Source organism: Jaculus jaculus, chromosome 1 (assembly GCF_020740685.1).
Source record: "Jaculus jaculus isolate mJacJac1 chromosome 1, mJacJac1.mat.Y.cur, whole genome shotgun sequence".
NCBI lineage: Eukaryota > Metazoa > Chordata > Mammalia > Rodentia > Dipodidae > Jaculus > Jaculus jaculus.
Window position 1 is genome coordinate 171981249 of NC_059102.1, and position 21943 is coordinate 172003191.

Sequence of the window (21943 nt, forward strand, 5' to 3'; positions counted from 1 at the left end):
TCTCATCTGTTGCCACCTGGGTGGAGGCAGTGTCACTGGGTGGATCTTAAGGTGTGGTGGTGGGTTTCAGATTTCAATCTAAAGATAGGCAAAGTGTTCCTAGCTGTAGTTCCTGAAGTGTGCTGTGTGGCTGTTGGCGTTTGGCTTGTTCTTCTCTCTCTCTGCTTGGTCCTGTGAAGGCTGGCCAGCTTCTTCTGCCTTAATGGAACTGCCCCTGGATCTGTAAGCTTCAATAAATATCCCTTCCTCCATAACTGTGTCTGGTCTGAAAGTTCATCTCAGTGAACCTGAATCAGTCTGCTACAGGGATGTATGTATGTATGTATGTATGTATGTATGTATGTATGTATGTATGTGTATGCATGTGTATGTGTGTATCAATCCATATGCATGTGTATGGAGGCCAGAATAGACATCAGGTGTACTCTTTTAAGATAGTCTCTCAGTGAACCTGAAGCTTGTACCATTCTTTGGTTAGACTAGTTGACTCCTGAGTCCCAGCAGTCCTGTCTCTGCCCTTCTCAACACTGAGGTCATGCCTGTTCCTTTTCATGTATGTGTGTAGTGTGGCATGTGTGATGCATGCATCTGTGTGTGCAGTTGTGTGTCCCATGTGTGCACATGTTGAGGTCAGAGAACTTCAGGTGTCTTCCTCTATCAACTTATCTGTGGATTCCCTTGAGATGGAGTCCCTCTGAATCTGGAGCTGCCGTGGTCATGAGACTCAGTGTTTCTCCATCTCTCTGTACTATGGGACTGAGATTATAGGCATGTGTGGCCATGTCCAGCTGTTTACACAGGTTCTGAAGAATTGAACTCAGGGTGAATCAGGCCCTCTCAGGCTGTCATGCAAATGCTCTTACCCACTGAGCCATCTTGTCAGACCCTGGATACATAACGTGGGAGGTGGGAATTATACTCAGGTCCTCATGCTTGCACAGCAAGCCCTTTTCTCTACTGAACCATCTCCGTAATCCACACTTAAAAAATTATTTACTTATTTATTTATTTGAAAGGGGAGAGAGAGAGAGAGAGGTTGAGAGAGAGAGAGAGAGAGAGAGAGAGAGAGAGGAAGAGACATGGCGCGCCAGGGCATTCAGCTGCTGCGAATGGACTCCAGATGTATGTGCTACTTTGTGCATCTAGCTTTACCTGGGTACCGGGGACTTGAATTCAGATCCTTAGACTTTGAAGGCAAGTGCTGAGCCATCTCTCCAGCCCACAAAGGCAGTTTTAAAGGCAAGGCCTTGAGGTTTCTTCTAACTTTGAAGGGTTCTTCTTAGCTCTTTCTTCCTCATGTCTGGCATACTTTCTGGCATATGCCTCTCTTGTTGCTCTAACAGAGCAGCCAGCTTCCTCTTATCCTTAAGCTCCAAAGTCTCCATGACCATAGATAGTGACTTTGGACTTGATCTTGTGTACATTGTTTCAAATAAACTTAGTTTCTCTGCTGTGAGCTTTGCAGTCTGACTCCCTCTCAACCAAAAATCTCATCTCTTCAGAGCTGGGACAGGTAGAGTGGCCACTACTCCTGGAGTAGTGTCTTTACTTTGTGAGCAGGACATTGAGCAGGGATCAGTATCCCAGCTCTTTTCCCCTTGCCTACCCAGCATGGGACCTCTACCTTACAACTGAATCTGGTGAGGGCAGTCGGAGCCCTCATAGTTCCAGTCTGCTCTGCTCCCCAAGTGAGGACTAGGTGGAGAAAGTGACCCCTTATATGATGATAATGTTTTCAAGTAGTTTAGCTACTGAAACTTGGAATTTGAGGAAATAAATGTTTGTGGTTTGTCCTTCCCTGTGAAATGCTATTTCTCTCCAATTGCTTTCAACAGAGCAAAAGATTGAGAGAAAAGGTCACCCAAGATGGAAACAGGTTTTTCTTTTGTCACCTGACTTGGAAGTGGCATTCTATCGCTTTACCCATTCCTCAGTATCAACTCACATTAAAGGGGAGAAGACTGTACAAGGACCTACACACCAGGGCTCATTGGGGCCACCCTGGAAGCTGCCTGCCACACATGCTTCTTATCATTTTCTCCTTTCTCTGTCATATCACACACATCCAGGCTTTAATGACTAGCCACACACGAGGTAAAAATGATTCCCAAAATTATATTCTTTTTTTTTAAAAGAGTTTCTATTTAAACTTTTGTTTGTTTGTTCATTTTTAAAAATTTATTTGAGAGCGACAGACAGAGAGAGAAAGGCAGAGAGAGAGAGAGAGAGAGAGAGAGAGAGAGGGAGAGAGAGAGAGAGAGGGAGAGAATGGGCACGCCAGGGCTTCTAGCCACTGCAAACGAGTTCCAGATGTGTGCGCCCCCTTGTGCATCTGGCTAATGTGGGTCCTGGGGAATCGAGCGTCAAACCAGTATCCTTAGGCTTCACAGGCAAGTGCTTAACAGCTAAGGCATTTCTCCAGCCCCCCAAATTGTATTCTAATCCCACATCTCCTCTTTGACTCCCAGGCTCATGTTTGGGTATCAATGACTATTTTCACTGGGATTTCTTTTTTTGTTTTTAGAGAGAGTGACAATGATTGTGCATGAGAGAGAGAGAGAGAGAGAGAGAGAGAGAGAGAGAGAGAGAGGGGGAAAGAGAGAGAAAGAGACTGAATTGGCATGTCAGGCCCTCAAACTTCAGCCACTCATGCCACCTTACATCACCTTTGTGCATCTGGCTAACATGGGATCTGGAGAGTCAAGCATAGGTCCTTTGGCTTTGCAGGCAAGCATCTTAACCTCTAAGCCATCTCTCCAGCCCTCATTTGGAATCGTCAAGTGCTATCTACACAAAAGTAAGCTCAAGCCTGGTATGGCGCTATTGCTCCTTATGAGTTCGTTATGGGACAGAGAGATAGGCCTTCAGCAATGGCTTTTTCTCTTGCTACTCACAAGCCAGAATTGGATGGGCATCCTGGATCTTTAGGAGCTGTCTGGTTGATATGCATGATAAAAGTGAGCTCATCACCCTAAGTACTGGAAAGGAGGGAGACAGGGATTGAAGAGTGAGCAATTTCTTTTGTGGAAGGACGGGAGCCAGCAGGGGCAGGTACCTCTTCTGCTTACCTTGTCGGTTCGGTCTCTGGCTGGGTAGACACGGTAGTTCTTGTACTACCCTTGCCCGGATTTCAGGAATGCAGAGTCTGGAAATGAGGCTTCTGCAGGGGAGTAACCAACCAGCAGCATGAAAGAAGGAGCAAATCTAACACGTGCACATCGAAGAAGTAGCCGGTCGACTGCACAGAGACACCACACGGTTGTGTAAGTTGTTCATCCGCTGGTGTCCTTCACTCACTGGTCAAAAATTTTTCCCTGAGATGCAAACTCTTGCTTTTTCTGAGTTCTCGTGCAAGAACAGGGGCATCAAGCTGAGTCTAGTGGTATCAGCAGAGGACTGGGGAGATTGCTGTCGGTGCCATGCAAGCATGAGGACGTGAGTTCAGATTCTCAGAACCACATTAAAAAGCAGTTGTGAGCACAGACAGGCGGACCCCTAGGGCTTGTTTGCCAGACTAGCCTACTTAGCAAGTCTCAAGACCAACTAGTGACCTTGTCTCAAAGAAGATGGATGGCACCTGAGGCATGATACCCAAGCTTGTCCTTTGGCCTCCATGCATGTACACACACTTGCATCTACATATGTGAATGAACAGGGTGGGGAGCTAGAGGGCATGACAGGAGCCAGAGGGAAGGAACCATCAGACCTTGCCTGATGCATGCTTTAGAGCCCTCACAGAGCTGGGGAGAAAGGAAGGTGGTGTGTAAGAGGACTCTGATGCCATCGCTAAGGGAAAAGGAAAAGCATGGGTACTGGTCCTCACTTGCCAGCTCTGCCACACCCTGCTCCCAAGAATGACACACCGTTCAAGTAGCTGCAGCACGCGAGGAGCCCTGGAGATGTCCTCACCTCTCTCTTTTTCTCACGCCCATACCCGCCCTCAACCTCTCAGGCTGGCCATTGACTTCTCTCCATTTAGACTACTCTGTCCGTACTCCAAGGTCCTGTCACTTCATGCTTGGGGGGACCAAGTCCCCTGCTTAACTTCTTGTCTGCATCCAACACTTACTTAGCTAGTGTGGGTTTTTTTTTTTTTTTTTTTGATACTGTCACCACACCCTGGTAAGTGAAACCTTTCAATGGCTTTCCATCCCTTGGAGGATAAAGACACTCTCACGGTGGCTCACATATCCTTTTATGGTCTGGTTTAAACACAGTACCCATTGTTCCCTGCTCCAGACTCATCTGGCTTTCAGCCTCTGCTTATCTACAGTGCCACAGGACTTTTGAACACGTTCTTTCAGTGATTGCTGTAATTGTCTCCCTTGTCATCTATCAGCGAACTCATCCTATAGCTCTCAGCACAACTGCCATCTTCCCAGGAACGTCTTCCCTAGTATTCCTGACAATGTCAAACTCCATTTATTGATGCTTCCAGTTGAGGGGGACCCAAAAGGGAGATGACATATATATTTCAGATATTGATGAAATAGTCACTCCCAATTTTTCATAACATGCTATTTGATTATTTACATATGCATTTTTATTTTCTAATTTAAAATAAAAATATTTTATTTTTATTTGGCATAATTACACATATTTATGGGTGTAGTGTGACATTACAATGCATTTGTGTAATATGTAATAATCAGAACAAGACAATCAGCCCCTTTGTTACCTCAGACACTTATCATTCTTGCATTTGGAACATTCAAAAATCCTATTAGCTATTTAGTACCATACAATTAAATATTACCAACCATAGTCACTGTACTGTGCTTTGGAAGCCATTCCTTCCATTTATAGCACACCACCCTCAACACGCCTGATGCCATCTGATCCTGTAGCTACACAGAGCCAGTCCTGGTAATGCTTGGGTGGAAAAGCTATTTCTGTCCATTTGCCTCCCTATACCTGCTATCTGCTCTCTCTACATCTTTCCCTCTTTTCTCATGCTATGGTAAATGCTCTCCTTGCTATTTCTATGATCTTAGATTTCTAGATTTCACATGTAAGTGTGGTGTGTACCTGACATATCATTTCTGATCCTTCTAGCTCCATTTCTTGAATGCTGGGATTACAGGTGTGTTTGGGGGCTGAAACCAGGGCCTTGTGTATGCTAGGCAAGCACTCTACTGACTAAGCTGCATCGATGGCCCCCAGGATAGGTCATTTGGTTTTTTATGATGAGAGAGATAGAGATAGAGATGATAGAGATAGAGATAGAGATAGAGAGAGGGGGGGGATAGGGAGAGAGAAGAGAGAGAATGGGTGTGCCAGAGCCTCTAGCCACTGCAAATGAACTCCAGATGCATGTGCCACCTTGTGAGTCTGGCTTTACGTGGATAGTGCAGAATTAAACCTGGGTCCTTAGGCTTTGCAGGCAAATGCTTTAACCACTGAGTCATCTCTCTAGCCCTCATTCCTGGTTTTGTGAGGACCCTTTATGCTGTTTGCCAAAATGGTTGTACCAATGTATAGTCTCACCAACATTGCAGGGGGTCTCCTTTCTCCCCATCCTTGCTAGCTTTGATTATTATTTTTCCTGGTGGTATTGAAGATTGAACCCAAAGCATCATATATGCCAGTACACTTCTTAAATCTCTTTGCTTTTATCCTGAATAGGCTTTTAATCCTGAAACTCTCTTCAAGTCGGATGTTTGCAGCTCTAACTGTCTATAACTATCCATGCAGCACTTCCACAGACCCTCGTTACATCTTATGTCATTCACTGGGGGAAATCTCTCTCCCAGGAAGCTCTAAGTACCTCCAGCACAGAGGCCTAGGTGGTGCTTTGACACCACTGGGCTCAGGCCAGATTCTTTGCAGAGCAGAAACTCAGGGGGCATTTGTAAATGAGTGGCCGGTGTGTGCAACTCCAGCTTTGGCCTGGTTGCTGGCTAGCTGCCTGCCATTTGTGTGTGCTGAAACTCATATTCTTTTCGGAGTGTTGGTGCCTGAGGAACAGGGCAGTAGATTCCCACGAGGAGAAAAAGGGAAAGAGAAACAGTACACTTTGCACACATGCTCGTGTGTGAGCGCACACAAAATTTAAGGATATTATTAGTCAAATTTCTGTGCAGTATTTATTTTTTCTTAGGGTCCCAGTGTAGAGCCTGAGACAGCTTGGATGAGTCATTGATAAAGGCTGCACACACACACACACACACACACACACACACACACACACACACACACACACACACACACACACACACTCGTATGCATACGTTGTTTGGCCAACTCACCTGTGCATTCACATTTTTAATGTTGCAATTAGTAAATGTAGTGCAGGAGATTTACTCCTCAATGAAAGAATGAAGTGGTGGCTGGGTTCTTGCCTTGTGAACAACCACCAGGTGGCGCTGTGCGCTCAGCAATGGGCTTCTCCCCTCCAGGGTCTTTCCCTGCCTATCATTTTTTTTTCTTAAAAAAAACAACAGTTGTCAGTTTGTTAAAACATTTTCTCAGTCTCTTTCTAGTCCATAATTTTCCTTAATAAAACACAGCTTCATCTTCCTTTTTGTGTGTTATTTTTGCAAAGTGACATGGTTGAGGAAGAGTCATGAATAATATTGAGGATGATTCAACGTCTCCCAGCTTTTATTCCTGTACCACTCAATGAGAAAATAGTACGACAAGAGCATTCCTTTCCCCAATCAGTGTCATAATAGAAGGTGTCATTTCAGTGCAGTGTCACCGCATTTCAGGAAAGAATGCGAGGCTCAAAGTGCGGAGCAGGGAAGCGGGGCGAGGGCTCCCTTCTCCAGGGGACCCAGGACGGGCTGAGTTCTGGGACTCGGGCCTCAGAACCATCAGCTCACTTGATTGTGGGCAAGCCTCCTTCGCTAAGCGTCCTCGTAGCTCCAAAGCCATATGAGGCTGGAGCGGACATTTTCAGAGGCCTGGGAGGGCTGCAGGAAGGAAGGATGTTAACCACACCTGGGGCTCCACCTGTCAGGTCGGAACCCCTGAGGCAGGTCTCGAAGCCCGCGCTCGCTCGCAGCCCTGGCTAGGGAGGAGGCAAGCTGAGGGCCCGGAGATGTCCACCAGAGGGCAGCGTCGCCAAGCCGCCCGAGGCTCAGCACAGCCCCGCCCAGGTCCTGCTGCGTGCTCGCGCACGTACCTGCTCCTTTCCCTCCCTCCTGCCACCTGAGCAGCCGCAAGTGTGGACGTGCTGTTCCACCAGTGTGGTCTCTTTTGAACACAGTGTTGCTATTTAGAGACCTGGGGTCCCCGAGACTCCCGAGGGTTGGTGGGTAAGTCCTCAGCGTAGGCCCGAGGTGTGCAGGGCAGCTCACGCGGAGCAGAGGACCAGCCACACCACCAGGTGGTATCAAACCTGCAGATAGGCAGCAATACCTTTTTTTTTTTTCATCAAGAAACTAAGATGGACATTATCATTAAATACAGTAAGCGAAACAGACTGCTTTGTAAGTTGCCCAAGGCCGTGAGCTCTATAGAAAGATAGTTATGTCCGGGAAGCTCTGGAACCATCTGGGAATCCTGGGGCTGGATGGTCAACGCATCCAGGTTAGAATTGTATTTACAGTCCTTAGCAGTGGAGCGACTCAAGCAAGTTTCTGAATGTCTTTTTGCCTTAGTTTCCCCACCTGTAAATTGGGGAGATTGTCCTCTCCAGTTATCACTTTTGACTCCAGCCACCCATCGGGTTCCTGTGGAGATTCAGCTCGGCAATCGCAGCAGGAGCGCTTTCTGCGCCCTCACCCTGTGCCCCGCGCCTTGCATTGCGTCTCACCGTCTGCCTTCCGAGAACCACTGCGTGCATGAGTCCTGTCCTACAGCTGGCGGAATAGGCTTGGATGCACACTGAGAATTTGAAAGTAGGCGTCAATTTTAAAATAACATTATTTGAGAGAGACACAGGGAGAGAGAGAATGGGCACGCCAGGGCCTTCAGCCCCTGAAAACGAACTCCAGACACATGTACCATCTTGTGCATCTGGCTTACGTGGGTCCTGGGGAATCGAAGGTCCTTTGGTTTTTCAGGCAAGCACCTTAAACACTGAGCCATTTCTCCAGCCTGAAAGTAGATATTTAAAAAATTTTTTATTTTTTTTTTAAATATTTTTTTGACAGAGAAAGAGGGAGAGAGAGTGAGAGGATGGGCATGTCAGGGCCTCCAGCCACTGCAAACAAACTCCAGATGTGTGCGCCCCCTTCTGCATATGGCTTACATGGGTCCTGGGGAATCGAATCCAGGTCCTTTGGCTTTGCAGGCAAATGCCTTAACTGCTAAGCCATCCCTCCAGCCCGAAAGCAGACATTTTCGTCTCTAGGGCTACTTAACTCTTCTGATTATCATCCTTCCTTGGAATAGGTCTGGTGATTGGGAACAAGCACTTACTAACATCTGCCATCAGGGCTTATGGCTACCAATAACTATTGCGCCTGTCAGGGAGTGATCTGTCCAGTTCCTTCTCCTCTTTGGCATGTGTGTGTGGTGTATGTGTACGAGTGTGCATGTCCACATGTGTGCACATGCATGTGGAAGCTAGGGGATGATGTTGGGTGTCTGTCTTCCACGTCTTTCCACTCACTGTGATATTATTTATTTGTTTAGTGTGTGTGTCATAGTGCACGTGTGGTGGTCAGAAGACAATCTCACATGTTGGTTTTCACCATCCATCTCGTCTGAGGCAGAGTCTCATTGTTCACCACTGTGTTTGTCAGGCTAGCTGGCATGGGAACTTGCTGGGAGATTCTCCCGCCTCTGCCTTCCAGCTCACCTGGGGAGCTGGGATTACATGTCCTGAGATTCAGATACTCATGCCGATGGGGCCAGAGCTTTATCTACTGAGCTGTATCCCAGTTCCATCTTGTTTATTTATTTATCTGAGACAGGGCTTGTTGGACTAGCCAACAACAGCCACTCCCCCCTTGCTGGGCCTACAGACGTGTGCCACCGTGCCTGGCTGTTACGGGAGTGCTGGGGATCTGAGCTCTGATTCTGGTGCTGCACAGTAGGTGCTTTACTAAGTGAGTCATCTCCCAGCCCCTGTGGCCTTATCATGATGTCTGCATCGCATAATCACAGGCTGTGTTGGTCTTCTTATTGTCCTTTGATTATTGTGCTGTGGGCTCAGGTGCATCCGTGTTCACTCAGCCTCACCATCCTTCAGATGGACAGGTGGAGGTCACCACAGGCTCCGTCTATGAGACTCTTCCCTGCTGTTCCCTCTGTGGTTCCATTTCAGAAGCAGCAGTGGGTCATGTCTGAGTGCAGAAGCAGGACGCTGTGTTCTGGAAGTGCTTCCTGCAAGTACAGCTCTCAGGCTTCTAGAGTCAAAGTCATGGTTCAAGTCTTCTTTGTACTACTTGGAAGTCAGGTGATCCTGAGCCAGTGAGAACTCTCTGAACCTCAGCTTACAAATCCATAAAATGGGGATGATAATATAACACTTTTTTGGCATATAAAAGACAAATTGGACTGGGGAAAACATTTCAATGCCTAACAATAAGAAACTTGACCTACTAGGGTGTAATAAGTTTTCCATGCTGCTGCCAACAGTTGGACTTAGTGGCGCTCTGGCTCTAGAGGGAAGATGTCGCAAATCTTTGGTTATACTTCATGACGAACTACTTGTGATGGAAAGATCTGAATTGACATCCTCAGTGCTGGTTTTGATCTGGAAATTAGCAGATATTTATTTTCTAATACATTTTATTTTTATTTATTTATTTATTTGAGAGAGAAAGACAGAGGGGGGGGGGAGAATGGGCACACCAGGGCCTCCAGCCACTGTAAACAAACTCCAGACACGTGTGCCCCCTTGTGCATCTGGCTAACGTGGGTCTTGGGGAATTGAGCCTGGGTCGTTTGGCTTTGCAGGCAATCACTTAACCGCTAAGCCAACCCTCCAGCCCAGCCGCTATTCCTTCCAGGGCACCCTCCACAGTGAGCGTCCTGCAGGCAGATGTGCGACTCCTCACTGTCCAGCATGGCTGTTACCGAAGCCATAGGTGTGCTTTTCACTTCTCTAGTAGCCACACTGTAAGAAGCAAGTAGACCTCAGCTCAATAATGTTTTATTTCCCTGAGCATATCCAGAAGATTTTCATTTTCACATGTAATCTGTATAAGAAATACTAACAAGAAATTTTCGTGCTCTTTTCCTCAGCCTGAGTCTCTGACATGTAGCATTTACTTTACACCGCAGCTTGTATCATGTCTGGCCAGGTTCCCGGCGGTCACCGCCGCTGGGATGACAGGCTAATGTGGCAGTAGAGTGCACAGTTAGTGCTTCAAGAACCCCGTGTTAGTGACAAATGGCCATCTTTCTAGCCTTACCCAACTTTTACTTATTTACTTTTACTAACATATATTAATTACACAAGGAAATTAGATTCACCATTATATTTTTGTATGTGCACTGATGTACTTTGAACATATTCACCCTAATACCTTTTCTTCCTTCCTCCTCCCCAACTCTTTCCTCTCTCTCTCTCTCTCTCTCTCTCTCTCTCTCTCTCGATCGCTTGCTTGCTTGCACAGACTCAATGTAGCCAAAGCTGACCTGAAGCTTACTCTGTAGCCTAGACTGTCCTCAAACTCATGGTGTATATGTTCATGTGTTGCATGTATGTATAGGTGCAAATGCACATGTGCTTGTGGGCCAGAGTTTATTCCTCAATTGCTCGCCATATTCCTTTTTTTTTTTTTTTTGTGATAGGATCTCACTCTAGCTCAGACCTTGTACTCTGTAGCCTAAGTTTGGCCTTAAACTCACAGTTATTGTCCTACCTCTGGCTCCTGAGTGCTGGGACGAAAGGCGTGCACCACCATGCCTGGCTTTCCATCTTATTCTTGTTTTTAGAGAAAATGAGAGAGCCAGGGACAGCAAGGCAGAGAAAGAGAATTGGTGTGTTAAGGCCTCAGCCACTGCAATCAAACTGCAGATGCTTGTGCCACCTAGTGGACATGTGCGACCTTGCACTTTGCCTCACTTTTGTATGTCTGGCTAAGGTGGGATATGGAGAGTTGAACATGGGTCCTTAGGCTTTGCAGGAAAGTGCTTTAACTGCTAAGCCATCTCTCCAGTCCCCCATCTTATTTTTTTCAAATATTTTATTTATTCATTTGAGAGAGAGAGAGAGAGGGAGAGAGAGAGAGAGAGAGAGAGAGAGAGAGAGAGAGAGAGAGAGAGAGGGAGGAAGGTAGAGAAAATGGGTGCACCAGGGCCGCTAGCCACTGCAAACGAACTCCAGATGCATTCATCATCATGTGCATCTGGTTTTAGGTGGGAATCAAACCATCGCCTTCGTGACAGTCCTAGGGCATCTTACAGTCTTTCTTTTGTATCTTTGTAGCTTGGCCCACAAAACCCTCTCTGTCTGCATGGCCTTCACATTCTCACTGATTCCTGGTCTCAGCCCCAGGAGGCAGAGACTGCATTGAAGAGGAAACTGAGTCTTGAAACAATTGGGTTCCTTGCCAGCCTGAGCCTTCCAGGTAGCAATGCTGGCTCCAAACCCTGCACTGAACTCTGCTTTACTGAAGGTGACCTTGCGAAAGGGACGAGGACTATGTGGGCTGGAATGGGGGTGGGCTGTCAAGGGCAGGAATGAGTAGTCTGGTAACAGAAGCATGGAAGAGGCCCAGGGATGGCCTTCAGACAGGGTGCTGGAAGGGAACTTTCTGAACTGGACAGGGTTGGAGGAGAGAGGTGAAGTGAGCCCTGCTCTTCCCTTCCTCGGGGAGGGTGATAGGGGATGGTTGTCTCCAGTGCCTGCTTCAGGGTGGAGGGCTCCATGTCCTCCTTGAGATGTGCAGGGCCAGCCTTCCCTCAGGTCCAGCCCCCCTCGCCTGGCCCCTGCGCTGACTGCGTCGGTTTTCTCCCCTGGAGGACCCAGCCCTACATCCTCCCATTGTCAGAGCTGATATAGTACCTCATTAATTTAGACTCACTGTAAATATTTTTGGAAACATCACTTTACTGTCCTCAAGGTTGGTAGGGCTGAGCATGAGCTGGCTGGGGTCTCATACGCCTCTTCCTGACCTCCTTCCTGCTTCTGCTGTTTCCTGTCCGAGCTGCCCTTCTCCCAAGGCCCTCATCACAGCTGGACAAAGGCCAGTGGGCTATGAGGAGAAAGGGTTTCTCTGTAGGGATTTTTTTGCGGGGGTGGGAGAGGTATAAAGGGTAGCACAGGGAATGTGGGCAAGACCCTTCCCCTCCTTGGGCCTCACTTTCCTCCTAGGTGGAGGCCAGTGTGTAGATAGCTAAGTAGCCGTAACCTTTTCACCATCAAAGGCCACCTTGCTTCCTTCCCTGTTCTCCCCCCAGTGAGCTCTCTTCAGGGAAGGGTTCTGTTTACTCGGCCCCCACGGCTGATTAAATGAGTCCATCTTCTGCTTTCATTCATCAAAGGCTGAGGCACCAGAGCTGCACTGGCGTGCCGAAACCCAAGCTTTTGCTGCTGTGCGTGACATTTAGAAGGTTATTTTGCTAAGGGCTGAAGGGCATGTGCCAGTTGCAGAAGACTTCAAGGAATCCTGAAGCTGGCTCACGCTACTCCCTCCCTCCACCCTTTGCCATCTTCGGTGGACTGTGGTGCTGCCCGCTTGGGAACCAGAGACCTCAGTACATGCAGGCCTTTGGATCCCAGGAGCTCAGTCTTTAGACAGGTCATCTTAAAGAAGGCCTAGGTCTCTTCTGAGGCCCCATGACCCCCACAGGTTTAGCAGTGCCTTGCTCTGTATGGGTGCTGTGCCAGATATGGAGGCGTGGGTCGGCACTGGTGGGTGAGGGCACGGGTAGGGAGGGCAGGGAGATCAAGAAAGATGAACTTGACAAAGAAGGACAGCTTGTTACGTGATTCTGCCATCTAGTGACCTTTTTCCCTTATTAACTTTAGAAGCTGCTGCCACAATCCCCACAATCATGTCCAATATTCTTGTGAGTGGATAGGGAAACTGATTCTGTATGTGTGTGTGTGCGCACGCGTGTCACTTGTTTGGGGTTAGAATGCTAGTGACTCCCCCTCCCCCAGGTGGCCTCAGCCCATGCTTCTAAAAGTGCCAATGTGTTTGTGTTCCCTGCATCATTACCCAGGTTCCTTTGCTGTGGTGCTTACTGCAGTCTGGTCAATGCGTTGTGTTAAGACAGCGTCCCAGCCATGCTCGTCTGCCTCACCTCTAGCATGCAGGTGATCACAGTCACGGTCAGAACTGTTCACGCCGTGGTCCCTGCCCCAGACGCCTCCCGACCGTGACAGATAGCAGTGCAGCGCAGGAGTTGGTAGTCACTGGGACTGGAATTCGGGTTCCCCGAGCCCGGGGCCAGTTCCTTTTCTCGCCTTTGCTGCCCTCAGAAGCTAGAGAGCCTGGACAGTTGAAATAGCACCAAATGTTGGGATGGGAGGTGGGCAGTTGCTGTGTGTGTGATGGGTGGTTCTGGTTAACTGCCTATGGCAGCTGACCATTTGTTTTTTTTTTTTTTTGTCAGATAAACTGCTAATGTGGGGATGGGGTGTGCAGGGCTGGGGTGGTGAAGCAGTTGCGTAGTTGGAGACAGAGATAAAACTGAGGAGTGGGTGGAGCAGCTAAGCTTCATCTTGCCCGCTTCCTTACACCCAGCCACACCCCCAGCACATCACCAGCTGTTAGCCACACAGCTGGGGCTGCCTCTGGGGGTGGGGGGGGGGAAGGCCTTGCCTTGTGCCAGTTCCCAAGCTATGGAATTTAAAGCAGCCCTGTGAAATTAGGGGCTGGAGCAGTGAGCTTGTGGGGGAGGAGGTGAGGCGTGAGTGAGGGGCAGACAGGCCAGTCCTTCCACATTGACGTCCTAGCCCAGGTTCAGAGAAAGGCCTGCTGGGGTCCCAGCAGATGGCTTTAGCGTCACTTCATCCCAAACCTTAGATCCAAATAGCCACTCTTTCCTGTCCTCAAAACAGGACGTTTTTCCAGAGTCCCAAGTTCGTGACACAGGAGAAGCATATTCTTCCACACCTGTGAGCATGTGCCCAGTGCACACTCACACCTGCCGTGCACAAGCACTTGTGAATGTGTGCCCAGTGCACACACACCTGCCACACGCAAGCACTTCCGCACCTGTGAATGTGTGCCCAGCGTGCACTCACACCCACTGCACACAAGTGACGGACTCAGGAACCAGAGGGACATCATGACAGGCTTTAGGCCTAAGTTTCTGTTTCACCGCAAGGTTTGAGTAAGAATTTAGCAGTTTCTGAAAAAACCACAAGCTGCTATTCCATACATCCTTATGATCATAAGATAAGTTGCTTAAAGTGTTGCTTAATTTCCTCAAATACACATAGCCAATCGCAATAAAGGTTATCTAATCTGCTTGGAATTCCCCTAGACCCCTGCCCACCAGCTTTGCCCACCAGCATCCTAAGCCTATCAGAAAAACACAAGTGCAGTTACTGCTTAAATCAACCAATCATGTAACCACTCCCCTCCTTGTCCCTACTTTTTTGTTCAAATCCCTATAGAAAAACCTGCCCCCCTGCTGCTCAGGGTTCTTGTACAGGTCCACTGAGCTGGTGAAGTCAAGAGCCTGAGCTTAAAAAGCTCCTTGCCTTTGCGCACGTGTTTGGTTCTCCTTGGTGGTCACTGGGGGCGCCTAGAACTGGGCATAACACAAGCGCTTCCACACCAGAGAATATGTGTCCAGTGCACACTCACCACCAGCACACAAAAGCAAGCATATGCTTCTGTACACTTGGGTGTGTTCACCAAGCGCAGTGCAAGCAAACACAGCTGAGTGCAAACACCTAGGCCACTCGTCCCTCCATGCACACAAAACCCATTCTGCTCACAGCTACTGCAGATTTCACAAGTGGCCTCAGAGCACACAAAACACTTGCACTCACCAAGTGCACATGTCCAAGCATCACAGGCACAAGGCCAAGGCCACCTCTGCTTTTTAGGTCAGGAGCTGGGTGAGGGCGGGGTGGGAGGGAGAGACTGTTGAGCCACTGACTCCAGAGATGTCTCAGCAGTCTGGGCTCTTCACAAAGGGCACGGACCAGGTCCAGGGTGTTTTTCTGCCAGAAGCTGTTCATCTTTGGCTCATGGCAATACGCTGAAGAAATCACCTAGGAGAGAGAAGTCCCCCAGGAATCCTGTAGGACGGTCCTGGGGACTCTGGCCAACAGTCCTGTTTTAGCTGTTGGCGGCTAAGTGTCCAGATGGCTGTGGCGAGTAGATTATTTTCTGTTTATCTCCTCAGCTCTAAAACACACAGACACACACACACACAGACACACACACACACACACACACACACACACACACAATACAGGTTACAGTCTTGTATGAATAGATTATTATTTTTTTAAATCAATTTTGCTAAAAGTTGCCCTCACTATTGCAGAGAACAGTCCTGTGGTAAAGACTCACATTTTCACCATCCTTCTGAGCACATTCCTAATACTTGATTCCCCCAGACATTTACCAGGCTAAGTTGAGGGGTGGATGAAAGGCAGGTATTTCCCAGCACTAGGGCCTGTCTAGGAGTATATGGGCAGCTTCTGAGCCCTGAGTCCCACCAGCTACTGGTCTGTTTACCTGTCTTTCATCTTCAATGTTGAATGGTGCAGTAAAGGCAGGGATGGACTAGAGCCGAGCTAGGTGAGCACAGAGCCTAGCTGACTGTTCATTTCAGGCGGCCACTGAGAAGGGCACTCAGGCCATCTGGCTTCAATTGGCTCTTGTTTGGATGCTGGATCTTATCCACACTCAACCTACCCCTTCCCCTAGACCCAGATCATTGCTCTCTTCCAGCCCATACCCCCAGTTAGCTCTCTCTTCAACTGAAATCAGAGGATCAAAGAGATGCCTCCATATTCTCTCCCATGCGCTCTCCCTGCTCATATCAGGCTTGGGATCCAAGTGTGACAGCTGGAGGTGAGACAGGGACTTGATTTTAAGTACACTGCCCGCTCACTGTCCTCTTTTTGTGTTGTTTTGTTGGGTTCTTGGATCTTTCTGGGAGCAACAGGAAAGATCTGGGATCTCAGTGTTGGTCACTGGACTGTCTGGAGCAAGATGTTTTACTCATTACAAGGTTATATACTATGATCAAATTAGCCAGAAAAAAACTAGGTCTTGCACAAGTCTTAGGTCCCTTATGATAAGCAAAGAAAAGTAGCTGGAAGTTAACCACTTCTGCCCAACTATACCATCAGGTTATACAGACAGCCATTCTGCCACCTGTATGGCTATTAGACCAGCAAGCAGAAACAAGCATGGCATTCCAGTAGTTCCTGCCAGTGTACTGTGAGGTCCATGCCAGCCCCAGCTATAGGTCCGATTGAGGGTGGTGACCACCATTTTTCAGTCGGCCAAGACAAAGCAATTGCTTGTTCTCTTTGGCCATGGCTGGCAAAGAGCAGCTTCTTTATCAAGTCTGTGACACTGTCTTTAAGGGTACAGGCTTCTGCCTGGCAGGATTCTTGCTCCCTGTCTAATTGAGAAGGTAGGAGTATTTTTAAGTACAGGGTTTTACTCTTAACCCCAAAGAGCTTATTTAATGTAAATTACAGGTAGCCAAGCATCCTCCTACATTTCTAGAATGCTTAACAGGTGGCCATCCCAATTTAAACAGGGTTGGGGGCTGGAGAAATGGGGTCTGTGGGTAAAGCACTTGCTTGCTGCAACCATGAGGACACAAGATCCCCAGAGTCTATGTAACAAATGGGTGTGATGGTGTGCACCTGCAGTCCCGGACTGGATTGGTAAGCTCTAGGTTCAGCAAGAGACTGTCTCAAAGAATGAAGCAGAGAGCAATTGATTAGACATCCAATGTTGAATTCTGGACTTTTCTCTCTCTCTCTCTCTCTCTCTCTCTCATACACACACACACACACACACACACACGTGTGGCACATGCACCCCCCATAAAAATAGAAAAGGTTGTATGTTTTCTTTGGGAGCAAGTGGTGTAGTTTAGGATTTAGGAAGGCTAGAGTTCAAATCCTGACTATGCTAGTCATTAGGTGGGTGAGCAGGTTACTTCGTCTTCCATGTGTCTCAGTTTTCCGGTACTTCAGTTGAAGCTGGTGAGAGTATATGCCTCCTAAAATAGTCTTGGTGACTGAAAGAGGTAACAAAATGCTCACAGCAATGTCCCGCATCTGATTAGCATGCCTAGCCCACAATCCTCCTGAAACTTATCATCTTTCTTGCCTATGGCCAAAGGTCTTAGAAACTCCCAGGACTGTCTTTACTTTCCTCTCCACCTCCCCATTGCTCCCTAAGGCTTTGGCCATGCTTGTTCTCATTTCTCTTTCTTTGCATCTTATGTTGTATCTTTCTCATTTATCCTTTGCACTTCTCTCACCTTCCATTGTTAGCAGCTCCTATTAAAAAACCATCTGATGGGGCTGGGAGAGATGGTTCAGCCATTAAGGCACTTAGCTAAAAGCCATCAGAGGACGCTAGGATGTGTTTTATTTATCTTGTCCTCTGTTTTGATATGGGTGTTGCAATCCAGGCTGGCCTCCAACTCATGATCCTTCTGTGTTAGCCTTTCAAGTGTTGGGATTACAGGTGTGTACCACCATGTCTAACACTTGTTCTGGGTTTTTTTGGTTTTTCAAGGCAGGGTTTCACTCTAGCCCAGGCTGACCTGAAATTCACTATGGAGTTTCAGGGTGGCCTCGAACTCACGGTGATACTCCTACCTCTGCCTCCCAAGTGCTGGGATTAAAGGCGTGTGCCACCTTGCCCGGCTCCACACTTGTTCTGTTTTTTTTTTTTTCTACAGACAGAGAGAGAATGACAGATAGAGGGAGAGAGAGAGAATGGGCACGCCAGGGCTTCCAGCCTCTGCAAACGAACTCCAGACACATGCTCCCCCTTGTGCATCTGGCTAATGTGGGACCTGGGGAACTGAGCCTCGAACCAGGGATCCTTAGGCTTCATAGGCAAGCGCTTAACCGCTAAGCCATCTCTCCAGCCCTTGTTCTGTTTTTTAAAAGAAAGAAATTAATTTTCCAAACTAAAACATTGTGGAAATTTTTCATAAACATTGCGAACGAGACATATATTATTTATTTATTTATTGGAGAGAGAGAAAGAAGGAGACAGAGAGGGAGGGAGGGAGGGAGGGAGAGAGAGAGAGAGACAGAATGGGCATGCCAGGGCCTCCAGCTGCTATGAAATAACTCCAGACACGTGTGCCACCTTGTGCATCTGGCTTACCTGGGTCCTGGGGAATCGAACCTTGGTCCTTATGTTTTGCAGGCAAATGCCTTAGCCGCTAAGTCATCTCTCTAGCCCTGATGTATATATTTAAAATTATTTGCATGTGTGTGTGTGTGTGTGTGTGTGTGTGTGTGTGTGTACATGACAGGGTCTCTGGCATCTAGAAATGAAAGCCAGATGCTTGCACCATTTTGGCATCTGCTTATACATGGGTGCTCGAGAATTGAAGCTTAGCTTGGTCCTTGAAAGCATTTGAATTTGGGGACTCTGTTTGCAGGTCCTTGTGGTATGTTTTCAGGCACTCTTCCTCCACGCAATGGGTTTCAGCTTTGTAAGTTCTTTACCTTGGATGGCCAAGCCTCATGATTTTAGTCATTCTCATTCCTGTCCAGCTGGCCTCTATTTCTCCTCTTTCTCTCCCACCTCCCCCGTCCTAAGGATGGAATCCAGGGTTTCACACTCTACTGCCGAGCCAACCCCCCAGTCCCCTGCCCAAATTTAGGTGGTGTCTCTCACAGAATCTTATCTTATGTAGCCTTCTTCCTTCCTGCCCAGAGGTCCAGGAGAGGTAGTGAGACGAGACTGTGACTATGACGTCCACTCAGTGGCTGCCTTTTTTCTGCCTCCTTTGGCTCAACTTCCTGACCCTATGTGGTCTTATGAGATTTCTGGCCACGGAGAGAACCCTAAGACTGAACTGTGTCTGGAGTCTTCCCATGTAGAAATTCACACGCCCTTCCTAGTATATATGGACACTTCGCATGCAGTGTGGCCTTCATCCACTAATACCAGCCACTCAATGATCACTGTGTGCTTAGAGAAGCACACTGCCAACCCAGCAAAATTCACCAGGAGCAAGACCCCCTGTTAGACCTCAATTTACCCATAGAATGAGTGATCTGCTTAGAGTTCACATTGTGTCCAGGTTTCTTTCACCTTGTGACTCTGGTCTGTCAACACCTTATGTCTTGCTGGTATCCCCTTATACTTGTGGTTGTAAAATACAAAAGTTTCAGAGACAAGGTTTTAGCAAAGGAGTAGGAGGGGGTGGAGGGAGAGGAAGTGGAGAATCCCAGTCCCAGTGTTGTCTTATCTGGGTGGGGGTGGGGTGGGAGAGCAGGCCAGGAGGTCCTACCAGATGCTGGGACCACCCTGTGAAATCTCACACCCTCCTTGCTTCCCTCACCAGCTCAAGCTGGACTCCAATCTGCATAATTTGTCCCATTTAGAGGGGAAGGAGGGGGTGAGAATACAGGGTGGGATGGAGACATGGAGGAGGGAGGGGCTCAAAGGGCAGCCGTGAGGGTGAGGCGGTGACCAGAGGAAACAGGAGGGAGAGGCTGGGATGGAGGTGGGTAGGGGTGGGGTCAGGAGGAGCAGTAGGCTTGGAGGCAAAGATAACCATCAGTCCAGCACTGTAGGGGTCAATTTGCCCAGTGGCAAGAAGAAAAAAACAGTGGGCTGTAGCTGAAAGATCTGAAGACTCACAAGTGAGGGAGGGGTGGGCCTAGACGTGGGAGGAGGGATTGACAGCGGAGCTAAGAAGGAGACAGAGACGCGGGAGGGGGCAAGGAAGTGTCTTAGCTGAGTCTGGGGCCAGACTGGAGAGGACAGGGCGAAGCCTGCAGGGGAAAGGCATTCTCTCAGAGCTGAGAGTCCAGACACGGCATCTCCTACATGCTGGCAAGGGCTCTGAGCAGCCTCAAACCTTCTTGGCCTCTGAGGCTCAAGCCCAAAGCTGAGGGCACTTGCTGAGTTGGTGACATAGTCACCGAGCTGGTGTCCCTGGGACTCTGTCCACCTCTCCTCCATTTCCCAGCATGGAAGACGATTTTGACAACTACTATGGGGCAGATAACCAGTCTGAGTGTGATTATGCAGACTGGAGGTCCTCAGGGGCCCTCATTCCTGCCATCTATATGCTGGTCTTCCTCCTGGGCACCACGGGCAATGGCCTGGTGCTCTGGACTGTGTTTCGGAGCAGCCGGGAGAAGAGGCGCTCGGCAGACATCTTCATTGCCAGCCTGGCGGTGGCTGACCTGACCTTCGTGGTGACGCTGCCCTTGTGGGCCACCTACACCTACCGGGAGTACGACTGGCCCTTCGGTGCCTTTTCCTGCAAGCTTAGCAGCTACCTCATCTTCGTCAACATGTACGCCAGCGTCTTTTGCCTCACGGGCCTTAGCTTCGACCGTTACCTGGCCATTGTGAGGCCCGTGGCCAATGCTCGGCTGAGGCTGCGGGTCAGCGGGGCGGTGGCCACGGCGGTCCTGTGGGTGCTGGCTGCCCTCCTGGCAGTGCCCGTCATGGTGCTGCGCACGACTGGCAACCTGGAGAACAACACCAAGGTGCAGTGCTACATGGACTACTCCCTGGTGTCCACCGCGAGCTCCGAGTGGGCCTGGGAGGTGGGCCTGGGCGTGTCGTCCACCACCGTGGGCTTCGTGGTGCCCTTCACCGTCATGCTGACCTGCTACTTCTTCATCGCGCAAACCATCGCCAGCCACTTCCGCAAGGAGCGCTCCGAGGGCCTGAGGAAGCGGCGCCGGCTGCTCAGCATCATCGTGGTGCTCGTGGTGACCTTCGCCTTGTGCTGGATGCCCTACCACCTGGTGAAGACGCTCTACATGCTGGGCAGCCTGCTGCACTGGCCCTGCGACTTTGACCTCTTCCTCATAAACGTCTTCCCCTACTGCACCTGCATCAGCTACGTCAACAGCTGCCTCAACCCCTTCCTCTACGCCTTCTTCGACCCGCGCTTCCGCCAGGCCTGCTCCTCGGTGCTCTGCTGCGGCCGGAGCCGCTGTGCGGCCGCCGCGCCCGGCAGCGGCGAGAAGTCGGCCAGTTACTCGTCGGGCCACAGCCAGGGGCCTGGCCCCAACGTGGGCAAGGGAGGAGAGCAAATGCACGAGAAGTCCATCCCCTATAGCCAAGAGACCCTTGTGGTTGACTAGGGCTGGCACCGGCGCGACCTGCGGCTGTCTCCTAGCTCTGAGAAGCGGTGTCATGGCTGCACCTTCTGCGTTGCATTCCCACCCTTTCCCCGCGCTCTGACTCCCAGCCCCTCCTCAGCCTCCGCTTACTCTTTATTCTTTCTCAGAAGACTGTGGCTTCCCAGGAAGCGATTGAGCTCTGCAGGCAGACCTGTGCTCAGCCACTCACTACCTGTGAGTCTAGCCCTGCCTAAGTCTCTTAGGGGGAAGTCATATGCACCCTAAACTGCTGAAGCATTTGTTTTCCTCCACCCTCTTCTTAGTTCTCTACCCTTCTTTTCTCTCTCTTCTTTACTTTCCCTTTTCCCTCTGCCTCTGAAATGTTTACTGTTAATCTCCACCTTCTGGCTTCAGCGGGTCCCCTTTCCCAGTCTCTCCTCCATCCCCATTTACCTCCGGTTTTGCAGGGCTTCCAGGGGTTAAGAATTCTCAAGCTTGACAGACTAACCCTGTCGAGCTCTTATCCTGTTTTCGGAGAGGCAGGAGGAGTGAGTTGGGGCGGGGGTGGGGGGGTGGGGGGGGCTGGGCTGTGTGTCAGCCAAGAATCAATGCTGCAGCCCGGAGCCCAGAGTGTTGGGATTGCCCCCAAGCTGACTCAGGTCCCTGACATCCAGGCACCAGGACTAGTTTCCCTCCTGTAGGACTTCTGTGATACCAAGGAGGTATGCTCCCTACCAATTTCCCACGCCCTTTCTTTACTCCTCTGCCCTCTATGACAATTGGAAGGCCGCAGGCTGGCGAAGTTGTGGACACTTCCCT

General features: G+C 49.3%; 1 protein-coding gene across 1 annotated transcript; it reads left to right on the top strand.

Moving 5' to 3' along the window:
* Positions 1-19649: 19649 nt before the first annotated feature.
* On the top strand, positions 19650-21682 carry Aplnr (apelin receptor). Its single transcript, XM_004667736.2, has one exon. The coding sequence runs from the start codon at positions 20012-20014 to the stop codon at positions 21143-21145; it is 1134 nt and encodes a 377-aa protein (XP_004667793.1). The 5' UTR covers positions 19650-20011; the 3' UTR covers positions 21146-21682.
* Positions 21683-21943: the final 261 nt, after the last annotated feature.

What these genes read in the sequence shown, in the direction of transcription:
- Aplnr (XM_004667736.2), top strand. Translation starts at nt 20,012, where the DNA reads ATGGAAGACGATTTTGACAACTACTATGGGGCAGATAACCAGTCTGAG.